Below are 21,341 nucleotides of genomic sequence, written 5' to 3'. Positions count from 1 at the left end.
GTGAGAACACTGACCACTAGGTGGGAGACACTCCTAACCTGGACTTTCAGGTATAAAAGGGGAAGCTCCACCCACGTTCATCACTTGAGTGCTAAGGAATAAAGGACAGGTCACAGACTGATCTTCTCTCAAGCATGGGCCTCGTGTGCATTTATACTGTGTAGTAAGGACGTATCAATGGCGACAAGAAACTGGGATTTAAACCACGCGAGCATGGCCACTAGCAGAACAGACGAGAGGTACTGTGTTAAGGAATGGTTGGGACAGAGATTCAACATTGTTAAAGCAGCACACAGTTCTCCAGGCAGACAAAGGCAGTCAGGCATGCCGCAACATGTAGTCGAACCCAGAGGGGAGTTTGACAGAGACAATGGCAAGCTGAACAGCGATTCACGCCATTGCAAGGGACAATGCGGCCAGTAATGGGGCCATCAACACCTGTTAATGGTGCACTCAAGGACAATAACAGGGGCAGTCAGGGACGATCGACTGGCAAGGGACCTTTTGTTTCAAACCGCAACTCATGCTGGAGGCGTGGAGGCATACATTCAGCCGGAGTTTGCAGAGATGAGCAAAATACCTGCAGAAATTGCAGAAATGGACACTGGGGGAAATCGCTGGAAGCTGAAGTTCAGCGAGTTCATGTGGAGCACGTATACAGTTCATACACTAGGACGCCACCGATAATGATGAAAGTGCTCCTCAATGGCATCCCAGTATCAATGGAGCTAGACACGGGGGCCAGCCAGTCCCTGATGGGTATCAAACAGTTCAGAAAGTTGTGGGCATCCAAGGCCAGGAGGCCAAAATTATCGCCGATTGACGCACAGCTACGGACTTACACAAAGCAGATCATTCCGGTGCTAGGCAGCGCCATGGTAATCGTGACCCACAAAGATTCAGAGAACAGGTTGCCACTCTGGATTGTCCCGGGGGATGGTCCCGCACAACTGGGGAGGAGTTGGCTTGCTGTCATGAACTGGAAATGGGGCGATGTCAATGCAATTTCCTCTGTGGAGCGAGTATCATGCTCACAGGTCCTGGACAAATTTGACTCATTATTTCAACCCGGCATTGGCACTTTCATGGGGGCCAAGGTAGTGATTCACATAAACCCGGACGCCAGGCCAGTACACCACAAGGCTAGAGCGGTGCCATACGTGATGCCGGAAAAGATAGAAGGCGAATTGGACCGCCTGTTGAGGGAAGGCATCATCTCGCCAGTCGAATTCAGTGACTGGGCAAGCCCGATTGTGCCGGTGCTCAAGGCGGATGGGTCGGTCAGGATATGTGGTGATTACAAGGCCACCATCAATCGGGTGTCACTCCAAGACCAGTACCCGCTACCGAGAGCGGAGGACCACTTTGCGACGCTATCCGGTGGCAAACTTTTTTCAAAATTGGACCTGACCTCAGCTTACATGACCCAGGAGCTGGCGAGTGAGTCGAAGAAGCTGACCACCATCACGACACACAAGGGGTTGTTTGAGTACAACAGATGTCCGTTCGGGATTCGCTCGGCCGCCGCGATCTTCCAACGAAATATGGAAAGCCTCCTCAAGTCGATTCCAGGGACGGTGGTTTTTCAGGACGACATCCTCATTACGGGTTACGATACTGAAGAACACCTCCACAACCTGGAGGAGGTGCTACGCAGACTGGACCAGGTAGGTCTGCGACTGAAAAAGGCGAAGTGTGTCTTCCTAGCTCCAGAGGTAGAATTCCTGGGGATGAGGGTAGCAGCAGACGGGATCAGCCCTACTGCATCCAAGACGGAAGCGATCCAGAGAGCACCCAGACCCCATAACACGACGGAGCTGCGTTCGTTCCTGGATCTCCTGAACTATTTTGGTAACTTTCTTCTTAAATTGAGCACGCTGCTAGAGCCGCTACACGTGCTCTTACGCAAAGGTCGCGAATGGGTCTGGGGGGACAGCCAGGATAGGGCTTTTAATAGAGCACGCAATTTGTTATGTTCCAACAATCTGTTAACGCTATATGACCCATGTAAGAAACTTGTGTTAACGTGTGATGCATCGTCCTATGGTGTCGGGTGTGTGTTGCAGCATGTCAATGCCAAGGATCAGTTACAGCCGGTAGCCTATGCCTCCAGGAGTCTGTCCCAGGCAGAAAAGGACTACGGGATGGTAGAAAAGGAGACGCTTGCATGTGTATATCCGGTAAAGAAAATGCACCAGTACCTGTTTGGCAGGAAATTTGAGCTGGAGACAGATCACAAACCCCTAACGTCCCTTTTGGCCGACAACAAGGCCATAAATGCAAACGCATCAACCCGCATACAGAGGTGGGCACTCACGTTAGCTGCCTATGACTACACAATTCGGCACAGACCGGGCACCGAAAACAGCACCGATGCACTCAGCAGGCTCCCACTAGCCACCACTGAGGGGGCTACCGAGCATGGTGCTGAGATGGTCATGGCTGTTGAAGCTTTCGGAAGCGAAGGCTCACCCGTGACAGCCCGTCAGATTAAAGTCTGGACAAATAGAGACCCGCTATTGTCTCTCGTCAAGAAATGTGTCCTGAATGGGGACTGGGCAGCCACGTACAGGGCATGCCCTGAGAAATTTAAACCATTTCACAGGCGCAAGGATGAACTCTCGATTTAGGCCGATTGCCTACTGTGGGGAAACTGCGTAGTCATGCCCCAGATGGGCAGAGAGGTGTTCATCAGAGAACTCCACAATGGGCACCTGGGCATTGTCACGATGAAGGCAATTGCCAGGTCACACGTTTGGTGGCCAGGGATAGAAGCAGATCTGGAACTTTGTGTTCGCAGGTGCAACACGTGTGCCCAGCTGGGCCATACGCCCAGGGAAGCCCCCCTTAGCCCCTGGCCATGGCCCGCCAAGCCTTGATCACGCATCCATGTGGACTACGTAGGTCCTTTCATGGGGAAAATGTTTTTGGTTGTAGTAGACGCCTACTCCAAATGGATCGAGTGTGACATTTTAAATTCAAGCACAGCCTCTGCCACGATAGAAAGTCTACGGGCAATGTTCGCCGCCCACGGTCTATCGGACATCTTGGTCAGCGACAATGGCCCGTGCTTCACAAGCACTGAATTCCAGGACTTCATGGCAGGCAATGGAATTAACCATGTTAGAACGGCACCGTTCAAGCCGGCCTCAAACGGCCAGGCAGAACGAGCAGTGCAGATAATCAAACAGGGGATGCAGGGGTTCCCTACAAACCCGCTTATCACGCCTCCTGTTGGCCTATAGATCCCGACCACACTCACTCACAGGGGTTCCACCCGCAGAGCTACTAATGAAAAGGATGCTCAAAACCCGATTATCCCTTATACACCCAACCATGAAAGAAATTGTCGAGAGCAGGCGCCAGTCACAATATGACTACCATGACAGGAATGCGAGGGCGCGATGTATTGATGTAAATGATCCTGTTTTTGTCCTCAACTACGCTGCAGGGCCCAAATGGCTCGCAGGCACTGTGGTTGCCAAAGAGGGAAATAGGATTCTGGTAGTTAAACTTACCAATGGACAAATCTGCCGCAAACATGTGGATCAAACAAAAAGGAGGTTCAACAACCCCATAGAAGAAGCAGAGGAAGAACACGATATAAAGTTCACTCCACCACAGGTGACCGAACACCGGAACCAAAGGGTGGAGAACCCAGTCACTGTGGGCAGCCTGGACAGGCCTGAGGCACTGCAAACAGCAGATACTCAGGCCAGCGTCCAACAACTGGAGCCCCAACTCAGGCGCTCTACAAGGGAGCGTAAACCACCAGAGAGACTCAACCTGTGATCCCAATAAGACTTTGGGGGGGGAGGTGATGTCATGTATTCAACCAGCATTGTAACCCATGTATAAACTGACCTAAGTTGTACACCGTGAGAACACTGACCACTAGGTGGGAGACACTCCTAACCTGGACCTTCAGGTATAAAAGGGGAAGCTCCACCCACGTTCATCACTTGAGTGCTAAGGAATAAAGGACAGGTCACAGACTGATCTTCTCTCAAGCATGGGCCTCGTGTGCATTTATACTGTGTAGTAAGGACGTATTAATGGTGACAAGAAACTGGGATTTAAACCACGCGAGCATGGCCACTAGCAGAACAGACGAGAGGTACTGTGTTAAGGAATGGTTGGGACAGAGATTCAACATTGTTAAAGCAGCACACAGTTCTCCAGGCAGACAAAGGCAGTCAGGCATGCCCCAACATGTAGTCGAATCCAGAGGGGGAGTTCGACAGAGACAATGGCAAGCTGAACAGCGATTCACGCCATTGCAAGGGACAATGCGGCCAGTAATGGGGCCATCAACACCTGTTAATGGTGCACTCAAGAACAATAACAGGGGCAGTCAGGGACGATCGACTGGCAAGGGACCTTTTGTTTCAAACCGCAACTCATGCTGGAGGCGTGGAGGCATACATTCAGCCGGAGTTTGCAGAGATGAGCAAAATACCTGCAGAAATTGCAGAAATGGACACTGGGGGAAATCGCTGGAAGCTGAAGTTCAGCGAGTTCATGTGGAGCACGTATACAGTTCATACACCAGGACGCCACCGATAATGATGAAAGTGCTCCTCAATGGCATCCCAGTATCAATGGAGTTAGACACGGGTGCCAGCCAGTTCCTGATGGATATCAAACAGTTCAGAAAGTTGTGGGCGTCCAAGGCCAGGAGGCCAAAATTATCGCCGATTGACGCACAGCTACGGACTTACACAAAGGAGATCATTCCGGTGCTAGGCAGCGCCACGGTAGTCGTGACCCACAAAGATTCAGAGAACAGGTTGCCACTCTGGATTGTCCCAGGGACGGTCCCGCACTACTGGGGAGGAGTTGGCTTGCTGTCATGAACTGGAAATGGGGCGATGTCAATGCAATTTCCTCTGTGGAGCGAGTATCATGCTCACAGGTCCTGGACAAATTTGACTCATTATTTCAACCCGGCATTGGCACTTTCATGGGGGCCAAGGTAGTGATTCACATAAACCCGGACGCCAGGCCAGTACACCACAAGGCTAGAGCGGTGCCATACGTGATGCGGGAAAAGATAGAAGGCGAATTGGACCGCCTGTTGAGGGAAGGCATCATCTCGCCAGTCGAATTAAGTGACTGGGCGAGCCCGATTGTGCCGGTGCTCAAGGCGGATGGGTCGGTCAGGATATGTGGCGATTACAAGGCCACCATCAATCGGGTGTCACTCCAAGACCAGTACCCGCTACCGAGAGCGGAGGACCTCTTTGCGACGCTATCCGGTGGCAAACTTTTTTCAAAATTGGACCTGACCTCAGCTTACATGACCCAGGAGCTGGCGAGTGAGTCGAAGAAGCTGACCACCATCACGACACACAAGGGGTTGTTTGAGTACAACAGATGTGCGTTCGGGATTCGCTCGGCCGCCGCGATCTTCCAACGAAATATGGAAAGCCTCCTCAAGTCGATTCCAGGGACGGTGGTTTTTCAGGACGACATCCTCATTACGGGTTACGATACTGAAGAACACCTCCACAACCTGGAGGAGGTGCTACGCAGACTGGACCGGGTAGGGCTGCGACTGTAAAAGGCGAAGTGTGTCTTCCTAGCTCCAGAGGTAGAATTCCTGGGGATGAGGGTAGCAGCAGACGGGATCAGCCCTACTGCATCCAAGACGGAAGCGATCCAGAGAGCACCCAGACCCCGTAACACGACGGAGCTGCGTTCGTTCCTGGGGCTCCTGAACTATTTTGGTAACTTTCTTCCCAAATTGAGCACGCTGCTAGAGCCGCTACACGTGCTCCTACGCAAAGGTCGCGAATGGGTCTGGGGGGACAGCCAGGAAAGGGCTTTTAATTGAGCACGCAATTTGTTATGTTCCAACAATCTGTTAACGCTATATGACCCATGTAAGAAACTTGTGTTAACGTGCGATGCATCATCCTATGGTGTCGGGTGTGTGTTGCAGCATGTCAATGCCAAGGGTCAGTTACAGCCGGTAGCCTATGCCTCCAGGAGTCTGTCCCAGGCAGAAAGGGACTACGGGATGGTAGAAAAGGAGATGCTCGCATGTGTATATCCGGTAAAGAAAATGCACCAGTACCTGTTTGGCAGGAAATTTGAGCTGGAGACAGATCACAAACCCCTAACGTCCCTTTTGGCCGACAACAAGGCCATAAATGCAAACGCATCGACCCGCATACAGAGGTGGGCACTCACGTTAGCTGCCTATGACTACACAATTCGGCACAGACCGGGCACCGAAAACAGCACCGATGCACTCAGCAGGCTCCCACTAGCCACCACTGAGGGGGCTACCGAGCATGGTGCTGAGATGGTCATGGCTGTTGAAGCTTTCGGAAGCGAAGGCTCACCCATGACAGCCTGTCAGATTAAAGTCTGGACAAATAGAGACCCGCTATTGTCTCTCGTCAAGAAATGTGTCCTGAATGGGGACTGGGCAGCCACGTACAGGGCATGCCCTGAGAAATTTAAACCATTTCACAGGCGCAAGGATGAACTCTCGATTCAGGCCGATTGCCTACTGTGGGCAAACCGCGTAGTCATGCCCCAGATGGGCAGAGAGGTGTTCATCAGAGAACTCCACAATGGGCACCCGGGCATTGTCACGATGAAGGCAATTGCCAGGTCACACGTTTGGTGGCCAGGGATAGACACAGATCTGGAACTTTGTGTTCGCAGGTGCAACACGTGTGCCCAGCTGGGCCATACGCCCAGGGAAGCCCCCCTTAGCCCCTGGCCATGGCCCGCCAAGCCTTGATCACGCATCCATGTGGACTACGCAGGTCCTTTCATGGGGAAAATGTTTTTGGTTGTAGTAGACGCCTACTCCAAATGGATCGAGTGTGGCATTTTAAATTCAAGCACAGCCTCTGCCACGATAGAAAGTCTACGGGCAATGTTCGCCGCCCACGGTCTACCGGACATCTTGGTCAGCAACAATGGCCCGTGCTTCACAAGCACTGAATTCCAGGACTTTATGGCAGGCAATGGAATTAACCATGTTAGAACGGCACCGTTCAAGCCGGCCTCAAACGGCCAGGCAGAACGAGCAGTGCAGATAATCAAACAGGGGATGCTCAGATTCCAAGGGGGTTCCCTACAAACCCGCTTATCACGCCTCCTGTTGGCCTATAGATCCCGACCACACTCGCTCACAGGGGTTCCACCCGCAGAGCTACTAATGAAAAGGACGCTCAAAACCCGATTATCCCTTATACACCCCACCATGAAAGAAATTGTCGAGAGCAGGCGCCAGTCACAATATGACTACCATGACAGGAATGCGAGGGCGCAATGTATTGATGTAAATGATTCTGTTTTTGTCCTCAACTACGCTGCAGGGCCCAAATGGCTCACAGGCACTGTGGTTGCCAAAGAGGGAAAAAGGATTCTGGTAGTTAAACTTACCAATGGACAAATCTGCCGCAAACATGTGGATCAAACAAAAAGGAGGTTCAGCAACCCCATAGAAGAAGCAGAGGAAGAACACGATATAAAGTTCACTCCACCACAGGTGACCGAACACCGGAACCAAAGGGAGGAGAGCCCAGTCACTGTGGGCAGTCTGGACAGGCCTGAGGCACTGCAAACAGCAGATACTCAGGCCAGCGCCCAACAACCGGAGCCCCAACTCAGGCGCTCTACAAGGGAGCGTAAATCACCAGAGAGACTCAACCTGTGATCCCAATAAGACTTTGGGGGGGGGAGGTGATGTCATGTATTCAACCAGCATTGTAACCCATGTATAAACTGACCTAATTTGTACACCGTGAGAACACTGACCACTAGGTGGGAGACACTCCTAACCTGGACCTTCAGGTATAAAAGGGGAAGCTCCACCCACCTTCATCACTTGAGTGCTAAGGAATAAAGGACAGGTCACAGACTGATCTTCTCTCAAGCATGGGCCTCATGTGCATTTATACTGTGTAGTAAGGACGTATCAGTGTGGACTCAAGATCACACCGGAAGCGAAGTGGGCTGACCTTGCAGGATTATCCAAAATCAGCTTCTAAAACTCTTTATAACATACTCCATGCACAAGTTTCAGGAGTTCGGGGAGGTCAAGATTGGTTGCATAGTGGAATTTCTAGAGACAGTAACATAAAGGATTTGATTTACACCAATTTTGGAAGCTAGCAGAGATGGACGAAGTGAAAACTTTGGCTGAAGTTAGTGCAGCAAAGGATTGTTACCATTGAGGGCAGCCTCTTTTGCCTCCTGCTGTTCAGAAAACATTGCACGAGGTGGCTGACAATATGGGCACAATTCCCACTTCCATAGGTCTTCAGAGCAGATGAGAAAAAAGATTCTGGCCTTAGGAAGAGTGCAAAGGTAACTATGCACAGAATGTGCCTACTGTATATATCCATCACAAAGAAATCCCAACCTGCTGCTGCATAAGCAGCACTGGCACAACCTTTCAGCTGTCATGAGCACATTCATTCCCGGCACACTTCGGGGCACACTTTGTGCCTGCCACTCAAATATCCATGTGATTGCTCATTTAATTTTAGCATGTGGTCCCCCAGTGCATACAGAAATTACCAACATGCTGCATTTTTCGGCATTCACACAAGATGGGATGAAGGCTGGCCACTGGGGTGGGACTTTGTGCTTTTCCTAATTCTACCATCTATATTTTGCAAGAGAAGGTGGCCCACAATCACATAAAGACCATCAACTGGCATGAAGAGGAAGATTTACAGATAGTGAGAGTTGAGTCTATTAAGAGAGTACTTGAAGGTAAGTTAGGAGAATTTGGGTGATCTCATGTCTAGTATTCTCCTTTAAGGGGTATTATTGTTACGACCATAAATCGCCCACTGACTATAATTCCAGCATGCTTTTCGGATCAGCAGCATGGCGCACAATGTTCAGGTATGTTACCTGCATGAAAAACCTTTTTATATTGCAACTATTGTAACATACATTTCTTTCCTTTATCTTTGTGACTCCCAATATGAAGTAGAAGGCCTCAGTGCTGCACAATACTGCATTGCATCACAGCAATAAGTATCATCACTCCATCTCACAAAAGCACAGCTCAGAGATGTCCATTCTGGGGGACTTGGAGAGTGAGGGTCAGCAGGGAGCGCTGAATAATGAGTAAACTTAGGAATGAGGAGCATGTTGAGGTGGCAGCTGAAGAAGCAGAGCTAGCTGGATACATGCCAAGCTTCAGACATTCCTCTTCTGCAGGCCCAATAAACACTAACCTCTCAAGGCTGCAGATTAAAGGGAACTCCTTGTTCAGTAGAAGGGCTTCCTCTAGTCCTTTGAGAATGTTCATAGCACCATGCAAGGACTGTCGAACAGTGTTGAGAGATGTGGGCCTGACATTAGCGCAGTGGTGAAGCAAGGTTTCATACGTCTGCCTATCATTATTGCAACCCATAACAATCTGAGGACAGAAACCATCTGAGGAAATTTCTCTCTTGAATGTTGCGACTGTGGCTTTAGAAACCAAGAGCTCCAATTTACAGGATGCTCTAAGTTCTGGATTAGGCAGACTAGGGGATCAAATTGAGCGAAACTTAATGGTGGGCTCTTCCCTTGCAGATAGCGGGACATGTTGACCGAGCACCCCTTAACCTGGCAATGGCAGGAAGAGCCAAGCTTAAGGCAACTGCTTTTCAGAACGATGTGACTTCCATTGTACCCTGCCAGACTATTTTAAGAACTGAAGAGTTGGCTGGTAATGAGCAGGAGCAGGCAGCAAACACACTTTCAGAAGTGCAGCCAGCAGTTGTAGCACCAGCTAGTGACACAGCACTAGGAGATGCAGGCTGCCAGAAGGCAATTAGGCTGAGGAAGCTTTGTCAAACCACCGTTTTGGCAGAGCAGCCAGGTGTGAGCCTGCTTTTTTCTTCTTCTTAGAGCATTGGACTCCACCTTATTTTACTTGCTTCTCCTGTTTCAATTTCAGACCTGACTTACCTACCATATTCTCAGGTCATCACATGTTACTTGTTTTTCTTATATTTTTTTAAGCTTCTTCCCCTCATAGAAACATAGAAACATAGAAAATAGGTGCAGGAGCAGGCCATTCAGCCCTTCTAGCCTGCACCGCCATTCAATGAGATCATGGCTGAACATGAAACTTCAGTACCCACTTCCTGCTTTCACGCCATACCCCTTGATCCCCCGAGTAGTAAGGACTTCATCTAACTCCCTTTTGAATATATTTAGTGAATTGGCCTCAACTATTTTCTGTGGTAGAGAATTCCACAGGTTCACCACTCTCTGGGTGAAGAAGTTTCTCCTTATCTCGGTCCTAAATGGCTTACCCCTTATCCTTAGACTGTGACCCCTGGTTCTGGACTTCCCCAACATTGGGAACATTCTTCCTGCATCCAACCTGTCCAAACCCATCAGAATTTTAAACGTTTCTATGAGGTCCCCTCTCACTCTTCTGAACTCCAGTGAATACAAGCCCAGTTGATCCAGTCTTTCTTGATAGGTCAGTCCCACCATCCCGGGAATCAGTCTGGTGAATCTTCGCTGCACTCCCTCAATAGCAAGAATGTCCTTCCTCAAGTTAGGAGACCAAAACTGTACACAATACTCCAGGTGTGGCCTCACCAAGGCCCTGTACAACTGTAGCAACACCTCCCTGCCCCTGTACTCAAATCCCCTCGCTATGAAGGCCAACATGCCATTTGCTTTCTTAACCGCCTGCTGTACCTGCATGCCAACCTTCAATGACTGATGTACCATGACACCCAGGTCTCGTTGCACCTTCCCTTTTCCTAATCTGTCACCATTCAGATAATAGTCTGTCTCTCTGTTTTTACCACCAAAGTGGATAACCTCACATTTATCCACATTATACTTCATCTGCCACGCATTTGCCCACTCACCTAACCTATCCAAGTCACTCTGTAGCCTCATAGCATCCTCCTCGCAGCTCACACTGCCACCCAACTTAGTGTCATCCGCAAATTTGGAGATACTACATTTAATCCCCTCGTCTAAATCATTAATGTACAATGTAAACAGCTGGGGCCCCAGCACAGAACCCTGCGGTACCCCACTAGTCACTGCCTGCCATTCCGAAAAGTACCCATTTACTCCTACTCTTTGCTTCCTGTCTGACAACCAGTTCTCAATCCACGTCAGCACACTACCCCCAATCCCATGTGCTTTAACTTTGCACATTAATCTCCTGTGTGGGACCTTGTCGAAAGCCTTCTGAAAGTCCAAATATACCACATCAACTGGTACTCCTTTGTCCACTTTATTGGAAACATCCTCAAAAAATTCCAGAAGATTTGTCAAGCATGATCTCCCTTTCACAAATCCATGCTGACTTGGACCTATCATGTCACCATTTTCCAAATGCGCTGCTATGACATCCTTAATAATTGATTCCATCATTTTACCCACTACTGAGGTCAGGCTGACCGGTCTATAATTCCCTGCTTTCTCTCTCCCTCCTTTTTTAAAAAGTGGGGTTACATTGGCTACCCTCCACTCGATAGGAACTGATCCAGAGTCAATGGAATGTTGGAAAATGACTGTCAATGCATCCGCTATTTCCAAGGCCACCTCCTTAAGTACTCTGGGATGCAGTCCATCAGGCCCTGGGGATTTATCGGCCTTCAATCCCATCAATTTCCCCAACACAATTTCCCGACTAATAAAGATTTCCCTCAGTTCCTCCTCCTTAATAGACCCTCTGACCACTTTTATATCCGGAAGGTTGTTTGTGTCCTCCTTAGTGAATACTGAACCAAAGTACTTGTTCAATTGGTCTGCCATTTCTTTGTTCCCCGTTATGACTTCCCCTGATTCTGACTGCAGGGGACCTACGTTTGTCTTTACTAACCTTTTTCTCTTTACATACCTATAGAAACTTTTGCAATCCGCCTTAATGTTCCCTGCAAGCTTCTTCTCGTACTCCATTTTCCCTGCCCTAATCAAACCCTTTGTACTCCTCTGCTGAGTTCTAAATTTCTCCCAGTCCCCAGGTTCGCTGCTATTTCTGGCCAATTTGTATGCCATTTCCTTGGCTTTAATACTATCGCTGATTTCCCTAGATAGCCATTGTTGAGTCACCTTCCCTTTTTTATTTTTACACCAGACAGGAATGTACAATTGTTGTAGTTCATCCATGCGGTCTCTAAATGTCTGCCATTGCCCATCCACAGTCAACCCCTTAAGTATCATTAGCCAATCTATCTTAGCCAATTCATGCCTCATACCTTCAAAGTTACCCTTCTTTAAGTTCTGGACCATGGTCTCTGAATTAACTGTTTCATTCTCCATCCTAATGCAGAATTCCACCATATTATGGTCACTCTTCCCCAAGGGGCCTCGCACAATGAGATTGCTAATTAATCCTCTCTCATTACACAACACCCAGTCTAAGATGGCCTCCCCCCTAGTTGGTTCCTCGACATATTGGTCTAGAAAACCATCCCTTATGCATTCCAGGAAATCATCTGCTGTGAAGATCATCTCAGCCATCTAACCACCTCTCTGTTCCTGCCTACATCCACCACTTTTCTGACGCCCTCCGCCACTTTACCATTTTGCAGATTCCTGGCCCTAACCGTCTCCTTTTCACCATGGATGTTCAGTCCCTCTACACCTCCACCTCTCATCAGGGCATTCTGCGGGCACTACGCTTCTTCCTTGAATGGAGGCCCAACCAGTCCCCATCCACCACCACATTGCTCCACCTGGCTGAACTTGTTCTTTCATTGAACAACTTCTCCTTTGACTCCAATCACTTTTTCCAAATAAAAGGTGTTGCAATAGGAACACATATGGACCTTAGCAATGCCTGCCCTTTCATAGGATACGTGGAATATTCTTTGTTCCAGTCCTACTCACATTCCATTCCTCACTTTTTCCAGTACAATGATAACTCTATCGGTGCCACTTCCTGCTCTCGCCCTGAACTATAAAATGTCATCAACTTTTCTTCCAATTTCCTCCCTCCCTATACACATAAAGACTGACCTGCTGTGTGTTGCCAGCATTTTCTGTTTTCACTTCAGATACACAGCATCTGCAGTTTTTTTGCTATTTATTTGTATTATTAAGAATGGGCGAGGTACTGCTGCTTATGGAATCATGAGAAATAAAAAAATGAAAAAGGTCAAACTGAAATTACTTGTTTCTTATTTGTTTTTTTAAGAATCAGCAGTATCTGTTGGTATAGATGTCCAGATTGAAAGCATTGACAGCATTTCTGAAGTTGATATGGTAAGTCTGAGGTTTAGTTATTTGTGGGCAGGAATTTATTTACAGTAAAACTGTACTACATAATTGTATGGTACAGCACAGTGTATATTACTGCCTTTTTATCATTTTTATTTGAATTGGATTCTGGTTTTTTTATTTGAATTGGATTCGTGGGTATAAGGAGACCCTGATTTTTTTAGCACTGTGATAAAATGTTTAGATTATGTCAAATTACGTTTCCTAGTTTTCTATCCCCTCATCAGTAAATTCAAGGCTAATTACCAGCATTAACATTGTGTATTTCTTACAGTATCCTTTCTTCTAATTTACAATCCATTTGTCTATGTTTGATTCATATCCTTAGGACTTTACAATGACTTTATACCTAAGACATTACTGGAAGGATAGCAGACTCGCTTTCCCAAGTTCCAACAACAGAAGTATGACATTTGACGGAAGATTAATCAAGAAAATTTGGGTTCCAGATGTGTTTTTTGTTCACTCCAAAAGATCTTTCATACATGACACAACTATGGAGAACATCATGCTAAGGGTATATCCAGATGGCCACATCCTCTACAGTCTAAGGTGAAACATTGTACATTTAAAATGTTTGTATTGCTGAGGATAGTTTTTCCATATTAATAGTCAGTTGGTTTTCCTTCTGCAAATACCTTGTAAGTGCATAATTCTGTGATGTCAATAGAAACAGAAAATCTATTTTTTATTGCATACACTATGCATACTATTTTATGCCTCGCCAACATATCAACCATTCCACAGTCCAAATTGCACTAACATGATTCTGATTATTGCTACAATCTTTCAAACTGCAGCAAGGTATATATAATAATTGTATGAAACATTTTTATTTGTACTTTAATTACTATTCACATTGCAATGCTCCAAATCAGTCCTAGAAATGAGTTTACCTAATGTCAGACTGAGTTGAAGTTCAGAATTTGCATCGTTTGTATCATGGTCAAATCCGATCTTGATTGAAGCAAAAATAGGATTAAGCTGGCCCAAAGTGCAGGCAGACGTGTGTCCATAGCTCAGGGTGTGTGCTGTGTCTAATTTTGTGACATAACCCCACTTTCTTATTTGACTATGTTACAAGCAAAAGGAGAGCTTGCCCAGAGAGCTTGGGAATAGCTCTTAAAGGGCTGCAACTCCTCACAAAAGGGGAAATTTGGGTGGTAAAGAAAAGTGAATGAATTGTTCACAATGGCACAGTGAAGACATGTGAGGAACACTGTGCCCTTTAATGCTGAAGAGATGGCTGCCTTGATACAGGAGGTGCTCCAATGGAGCTGAATGACTCAATGAAGTAAAATACAGTGGCCAGCTGCTTGGAGGGAGTGCAGTCGCCCAGGCCCTTCATACCTGGCTCCAAATGTGGAAGAAATTAGCTACTATCACAAGAAAGGCAAAGGTGAATGTATTCCTCCTTTTTCATCACATTTCTTATGCAGCCTGTCAAGCCATGGCAGAGGCTTAAGATGGGAACTCACGCATCTATTTTAAGGTGCACGAAGATCCTTTGTGTAGTGGTGTCAACTTGTTTCTTTGGCTTTGTAAGAAAAGCTTCACCACCATCAGGATCCTGGATAGTAATTTAGCTGTGCATTAGGTAAGCTGATGTTCTGTTTGCATGCCTCAGTGACTATAGTTATGGTTCTCGGAGTTCTGAAGCAATGTTGCTGTGATATTGTATCGTAAATCTGATTCTATATTATAAACAAACATAATAGAAACTTATCAATCATGAACTGGATATTTCAGTGATTCAAAAATCAATGTTTGCATCATTTTAAATTCTGTACTTTCATTTTTTTTGGGTTGAGAAATATGGCTCCTTAAACTTCTTGTGCAGTAAGAAGCTATTGCTCCTAGCAGTCTAAATCTATATTGCGACAGTTTAATTGCATTTGAAATATGGAAATGAGTGCAAATCCTGTGATACTTTTTGCATGGTTGGCTACATTGATACTAAATAGGATTAAGCTGGCCCAAAGTGCAGACAGATGTGTGTCCATAGCTCAGGGTGTGTGCTGTGTCGAATTTTGTGACATAACCCCACTTTCTTATTTGACTATGTTACAAGCAAAAGGAGAGCTTGCCCAGAGAGCTTGGGAACAGCTCTTAAAGGACTGCAACTCCCCACAAAAGGGGAAATTTGGATGGTAAAGAAAAATGAATGAATTATTCACAATGGCATAGTGAAGACATGTGGGGAACACTGTGCCCTTTAATGCTGAAGAGATGGAGGCCTTGATACAGGAGGTGCTCCAATGGAGCTGAATGACTCACTGAAGTAAAACACAGTGGCCAGCTGCTTGGAGGGAGTGCAGTCACCCAGGCCCTTCATACCAGGCTCGAAAGGCCAAATGGCTTACTGCTGCGCCTATTTTCTATGTTTCTATGAAGTCCGGTCGCTGATTGCAGTGCAGGCAGGCACAACAGGAGGGACGAAGGAGCAGCAAGACTTGGTAGAAGGAAGTGACCGGGGGCCCACGAGAGGCGTGAGCCTGGGGCCCAGAAGAGGCGAGGGCCTAGGAGCAGCATGAGCCAGCCCACACTGCAATATGTGTGAGCACTAGGTCCGTGCAGCAGAGCTGGTCTCCAGTCGTCTTGGTTAATTCATGCCACTGGACCAAGACCTAGCTCTGTCAAGCCCGTGTGGTGGCTGGTGTACAATGGCCACCACACATTAAAAAAATTCAAGCACAGGCATCTTCCATCCTCCAAGATGTAATTTGGGATCTGGAATATTAGGTCCTTCATTGAAACGCCTGTGAACTCATTCCTTTCAGGCATGGAAGCAAGTCATCCTCGCTTCGAGGGACTGCCTATGATGATGATGATCATCATCATACGTGGCTCCAAAGTTGGGTTAATCTTTAGGGTTGATGTATCTCCAAGCTTATCATCAAATTTAGTAAACATCACTTAAATGGTGTTAAGTCTATTTTTCAAACTGTTTTGTTTATGCGGCTGAAATTAAAGCATAATTTATATATTATGAATATTTTCTGTAGGACAACAGTCACTGCCATGTGTTCAATGGATTTTAGCAACTTTCCCCTTGATACTCAGAATTGCTCACTTGAACTTGAAAGCTGTAAGTATCTATTTTTTAGCCTTCTGAATTTGACTAACTACATGTATTTATTCTTCAAAGCACTTAAGGCAGTTATGAAATGTAGGGTTTGTATATAGTTTTATGCAATATGATATAACTATCATAGGCAGAAATGTTCTTTGTTTCCATAGTTGTCTATATCATTATTTTCATTAACAGACTGATGAGAACTAAAGTCAAAGTAAAAATCAGGATGACACAATCAAATACTGGAAAAGTCAAAGGGCATAAAATATTTTATAAATCTTTTTTATTCTTTTACCAACACAAATATAGTAACATAAATCACATCAAAACATGTGTTAGCACCATGATAAAATTACTCATGGTACTTGCATATTTTTCAAATCAATAGCAATAAATCTGATTCCTGAAAGTATTATGTGGCATAGATGTTTGCATTTATTTGTGTTAAACAGATAACCATATACAAACCCTATATGGAAAATGAGAGCTACATAAACATCTTCTTGAATATTCACTGTGTATAGTAATGAAAGCCTTAGAAAAAAACTGAATGAAATCTTTGTTGTATCATCACATGACCTGCAACTTTTTTCCCCATTTTAAATAATCTGCCCCATCCATCATTCTCAGTCTAGTAGGGTCAACAGAGGCATTGTTTTCATATATAGCTCTATAATTTAAGTATCTAAGCTTAAGAGTGACATGGGTTTACTTTGATTTCCCCTCCCTTCCTGTAAGGCCTATGTTTGGTGCCTTCCTCCAAAAGGCCCAGCTGAGTTCAGAATGTCACAGGACAGACACGTGTGCGTGACCTGTGTTCTGCTTGAGGGCAATTAGAGCTGGGCACTAAATACCGCCTTGCCAGCAATGTCCACATCCCGTGAATGAATAAAAAAACATGTAGCTCTGACTAGACATCGTGTCTGACTAACTTGTTTGAATTTTTTGAGGAGGATCGATGAGGGTAGTGCCTTTGATGTAGTGTATGTGGATTTTAACAAGGCTTTTGATAAGGTCCCACATAGCAGACTTGTCACAAAAGTAAAAGCCCATGGGATCCAGGGCAAAGTGGCAAGTTAGATCCAAAATTGGCTCAGAGGCAGGAAGCAAAGAGTAATGGTTGATGGGTGTTTTTGTGACTGGAGGGCTGTTTCCTGTTATGTATGTAAACATTGTAACTGTGTAAGACTTGCCACCAGAGGGCGCAACTGTTGGAGGCCCAAGGGTCACCCGCACACCTCGTGCAAGGGAGTATAAAAGGTTGTCTGCCATGCTGCTTAGGCACTCTGGAGTTGTATTAAAGGCCCCAAGTTTCCACATGATTTGCTCCTGAATTTTGGGAGCAATTGGTGTAGAACGGAGTATCTTAGAAATCGGAATTCTCGACATTTAGTTTGCTCCAGTTCTAGTCAATTAGAACAGTTTCACTTTGGAACAGAATTTTTTTTTCAAAAGGGGACGTGTCCGGCCACTTATGCCTGTTTTCAAAGTTTCGTCAGTGAAAATTTACTCCAAACTAACTTTAGGTTACAAATTAGGCATAGGGAACGAGGTGGGGTGGGGGGAGGGGGGGAAGGGAAGTCATTAAATTCTACAATCAATCGTTAGTTATACTTATACAAATATTATACAAATAAATCCAACCTGAATAAAAATTTATAAGCAAAGAAAAGATTAAATAAACCATGTTCCTACCTGTGTGAAATAGCATCAGCCTTCGAGCTGCTGTGCTTCAGGCAGGCCTTTCATGTTGGAGACAGGCAGCGGTGTGGCGTCAGTGTCTCGACGGCAGCGGCAGCAAGCTTCGAGCTGAGCTGCAGTGCTTGAGGCAGGCCTTCATTCTCTTCGTGGCTGGCCGCGAAGAAGCAACACCGGACGGACCCGAGGCCATTCAACCATGAGATATCAGCGGCGTCAGTGGCTGGCCGGCAGCCGAAGAATCAACACCGGACCGATGTGAGGCCATTCGGCCACAGGATATCAGCGGCGTCAGTGGCTGGCCGGCAGCCGAAGAATCAACATCGGACCGATGTGAGGCCATTCGGCCATGGGATATCAGCGGCATCAGTGGCTGGCCGGCAGCCGAAGAATCAACACCGGACACACACAGCTCTTTAAGGTGCTTGAGGCCGTTCGGCCATGATTTAGGGGCGGCGTCAGTGGCTCGACGGCAGCCGAAGATACAGCAGCAGCCTTCGAGCTGTGAGGGGGACTGAGGCCATTTGGACAGGGAGAGGCAGCCACATAGATAGTTTTATATTTAAATTTGCAGAATGGGTGCTGCATTGTCAACACCACATATTATGCAATGGTTTGCCATCAATTCACTGCATAGGAGAGAATTGATTAGAGCTCACCGCACCAGGAACGTCGTAGCCCGTAGGTTGATGGGCAGGAGACCTTACCCACGTCGACAATATCAAACCAGGCGCTCGTACCTGGACATGAGCGAGGCTGATTGTGTGAAAAGGCTGCGTTTTCGCAGAGAAGTTGTCACTGAGATCTGTGATATGGTGAGAGCAGATTTACAGCCCAGAAGCAGAAGGACAACTGCCTTGTCTGTTGAAGTGAAGGTAACAGCTGCACTTTCTTTCTATGCCTCGGGATCGTTTCAGGCTATAACTGGAGATGTGTGTGCCATCACTCAATGTGCAATACATGCCTGCGTTTACCAGGTCACGGCTGCACTTTATGCGCGAAGGAATGACTTCATCAATTTCCCAATGACCGCACAAGCGATCCATGAGAGGGCTGTGGGTTTCTTCAGGATTGCCGGCTTCCCAAAGGTACAGGGCTGCATTGATTGTACCCACATAGCCTTGCGAGCACCTGTGGAGGAATCTGAGCAGTACCGAAATAGGAAAGGTTTCCACTCTATCAATGTGGAGCTCGTGTGTGACGACAAGCAGCACATCATGTCAGTCGATGTGAGATACCCTGGCAGCACCCACGATGCGTTCATCCTACGCGATAGCGTTCTATCTGACATGTTTGAGCAGCAGCCAGAAGGGCAGAGCTGGCTACTGGGAGACAAAGGGTACGGCCTGACCACCTGGCTCATGACGCCCCTACGCGTGACACGGACAGAAGCTGACCGTCAATATAACATGGCGCACATTGCGACGTGCAGCATCATTGAGAGGACCATTGGCATATTGAAACAGCGATTCCGATGCCTGGACCATTCCGGAGGACAGTTGCTATACTCTCCTCAGATTTTCGGTCACTTCACTGTTGTGTGCTGCATGCTTCATAACTTAGCCATCATGAGGCAGCAGGAGCTGGTAGTGGAACCCGAAGACCGACGTGAGGGTCCAGTGCATGATGATAGTATTACGGAAGACCAGGATGTGGATGATAACGACAATCAGGAAAGAATGCAAGTGCCTGATGCTGAAGCATGAGGTCGGAGGAGGGCCGTCCATCGTGCCCCTTTAACGATTGCTCGAGACTTGCGCCAGCAGCTCATCCGTGAACGCTTCAATTACTGATGCCTGAGGGCTCTGCGACCACTTTTGCATATGGACATGTTTATTCTTTGCAGTTGTTCCTATGTTGTGTTGTGTTAATGGAACATGAAACAGTTTTAATGAAAAAATATTTTATTGAAAAGTTAATGTCACTCTAATAAAATATTTGTTGTATCAAACTATACTTTTTAATATGACTCTTGAAGATCACTTAAAAACTTGTAAAGTTACAAAAGTTACAAAACACTTTCTATGTGAAAACTTTTACACTCTAAGATCACTTACACTTCAAGATCACTTTTTAGATGCAAAATTAAATAATTTACAGAATGTGAGAGCATTTACACTATAAGATCACTTGAAAACCCTGAGATCACTTATATGTTGTAAAGTTACAAAACAGTTTCATTGTGAAAAATCTTACACTCTGAAGAACACTTAAACTTCAGGATCACTTTTTAGGTGCAAAATTAAATAAGATACAAAAAAATGTGAGAGCATTTACACTATAAGATCACTTAAAAACCATAAGATCCCTTATAAGTTGTAAAGTTACAAAACTTACAAAACAATTTCAATTTGAAAAACGTTACTACAGCTACATCAAGAACAAGAACAAAAGCAGCAAAGAAAGGCTGCAACCATGTCTCATCCACATCTCAGTGAATGTTCACTTCTTCATGGGGGTGTCATTTGATTGGCTGGGCTGTGTGCCCTTATTGCAGCAGCTACCTCTATGACGGCCTGTGCCAACACTTGCATGCCCTCCCTGATGGCCTGTGCCGTCATTTGCATGCTCTCCCTGACGGTCTGTGCCGTCGATTGCATTCCCTCGGACATTCCCTCCCTAAGTTCCCGTGTCATTACTGCTATTTCTCCCATCAGGACCGTCAACTCTTCACCCACTGCATTGACGCCACCGATGAGTGATCAGGTAAGCTCATTGGTCTCCACACCCAATGCCACAACCTGAGTCGCATCTGTTGCACGCTGCATCTCAGGAGAGCATGTCTCCAATCTCCTTCTCCTCTGCCTGGGTCTGCCTTGTGGCACCACTACACTGGGAGGCGCGGGCACGGACGGTGGGATGTTCGGTGTTACAAGCGACACCACTACACAGGGAGGCGCAGGCTGGGACTGTGGGACGCTCTGTGTTCCAGACGGCTGAACTGGAGGAAGAGGCTCGGGCTGGAATGGTGGGATGCTCTGTGTTGCAGACGGCAGAACGAGAGGGAGAGGCTCAGGCTGGAACGGTAGGACGCTCGGTGTTCCAGACAACAGCACTCGAGTGCGAGCCGTGGGCTGGGATGTTGGACGAATGGGTGTAAACTGCTCCATAATATCAGCAGCAACACTGGGACCCGAAGCGTCGGAATCAAAACCACAGTAGGTGGAACCAGAACCTATGCGAGAGGGAGGCGCAGGCTGGGACGGTAGTGCACTGACTATAGAATGCTGCATTATACCAGCAGCACCACTGGGACCCGCAACATCGGAAGCGAAACCATGGAAGGTGGAACCAAGACCTATGCTCGGGGTTGAAACGCTGATGCCCCTTGATGGGG

General features: G+C 46.8%; 1 protein-coding gene across 1 annotated transcript in view; it reads left to right on the top strand.

The window, feature by feature from the left end:
• LOC139275730 (gamma-aminobutyric acid receptor subunit rho-3-like) overlaps nucleotides 1-21,341 on the top strand; it is a 61,252-nt gene that overhangs the window by 5,614 nt on the left and 34,297 nt on the right. The window contains 3 exon segments of the mRNA XM_070892918.1: nucleotides 13,148-13,215; nucleotides 13,559-13,782; nucleotides 16,236-16,318. Coding sequence (XP_070749019.1) covers nucleotides 13,148-13,215; nucleotides 13,559-13,782; nucleotides 16,236-16,318 — 375 coding nt within the window.

Source organism: Pristiophorus japonicus, chromosome 11, assembly GCF_044704955.1.
Source record: "Pristiophorus japonicus isolate sPriJap1 chromosome 11, sPriJap1.hap1, whole genome shotgun sequence".
Classification (NCBI taxonomy): domain Eukaryota; kingdom Metazoa; phylum Chordata; class Chondrichthyes; family Pristiophoridae; genus Pristiophorus; species Pristiophorus japonicus.
This window is presented reverse-complemented; position numbering and strand designations above follow the sequence as displayed.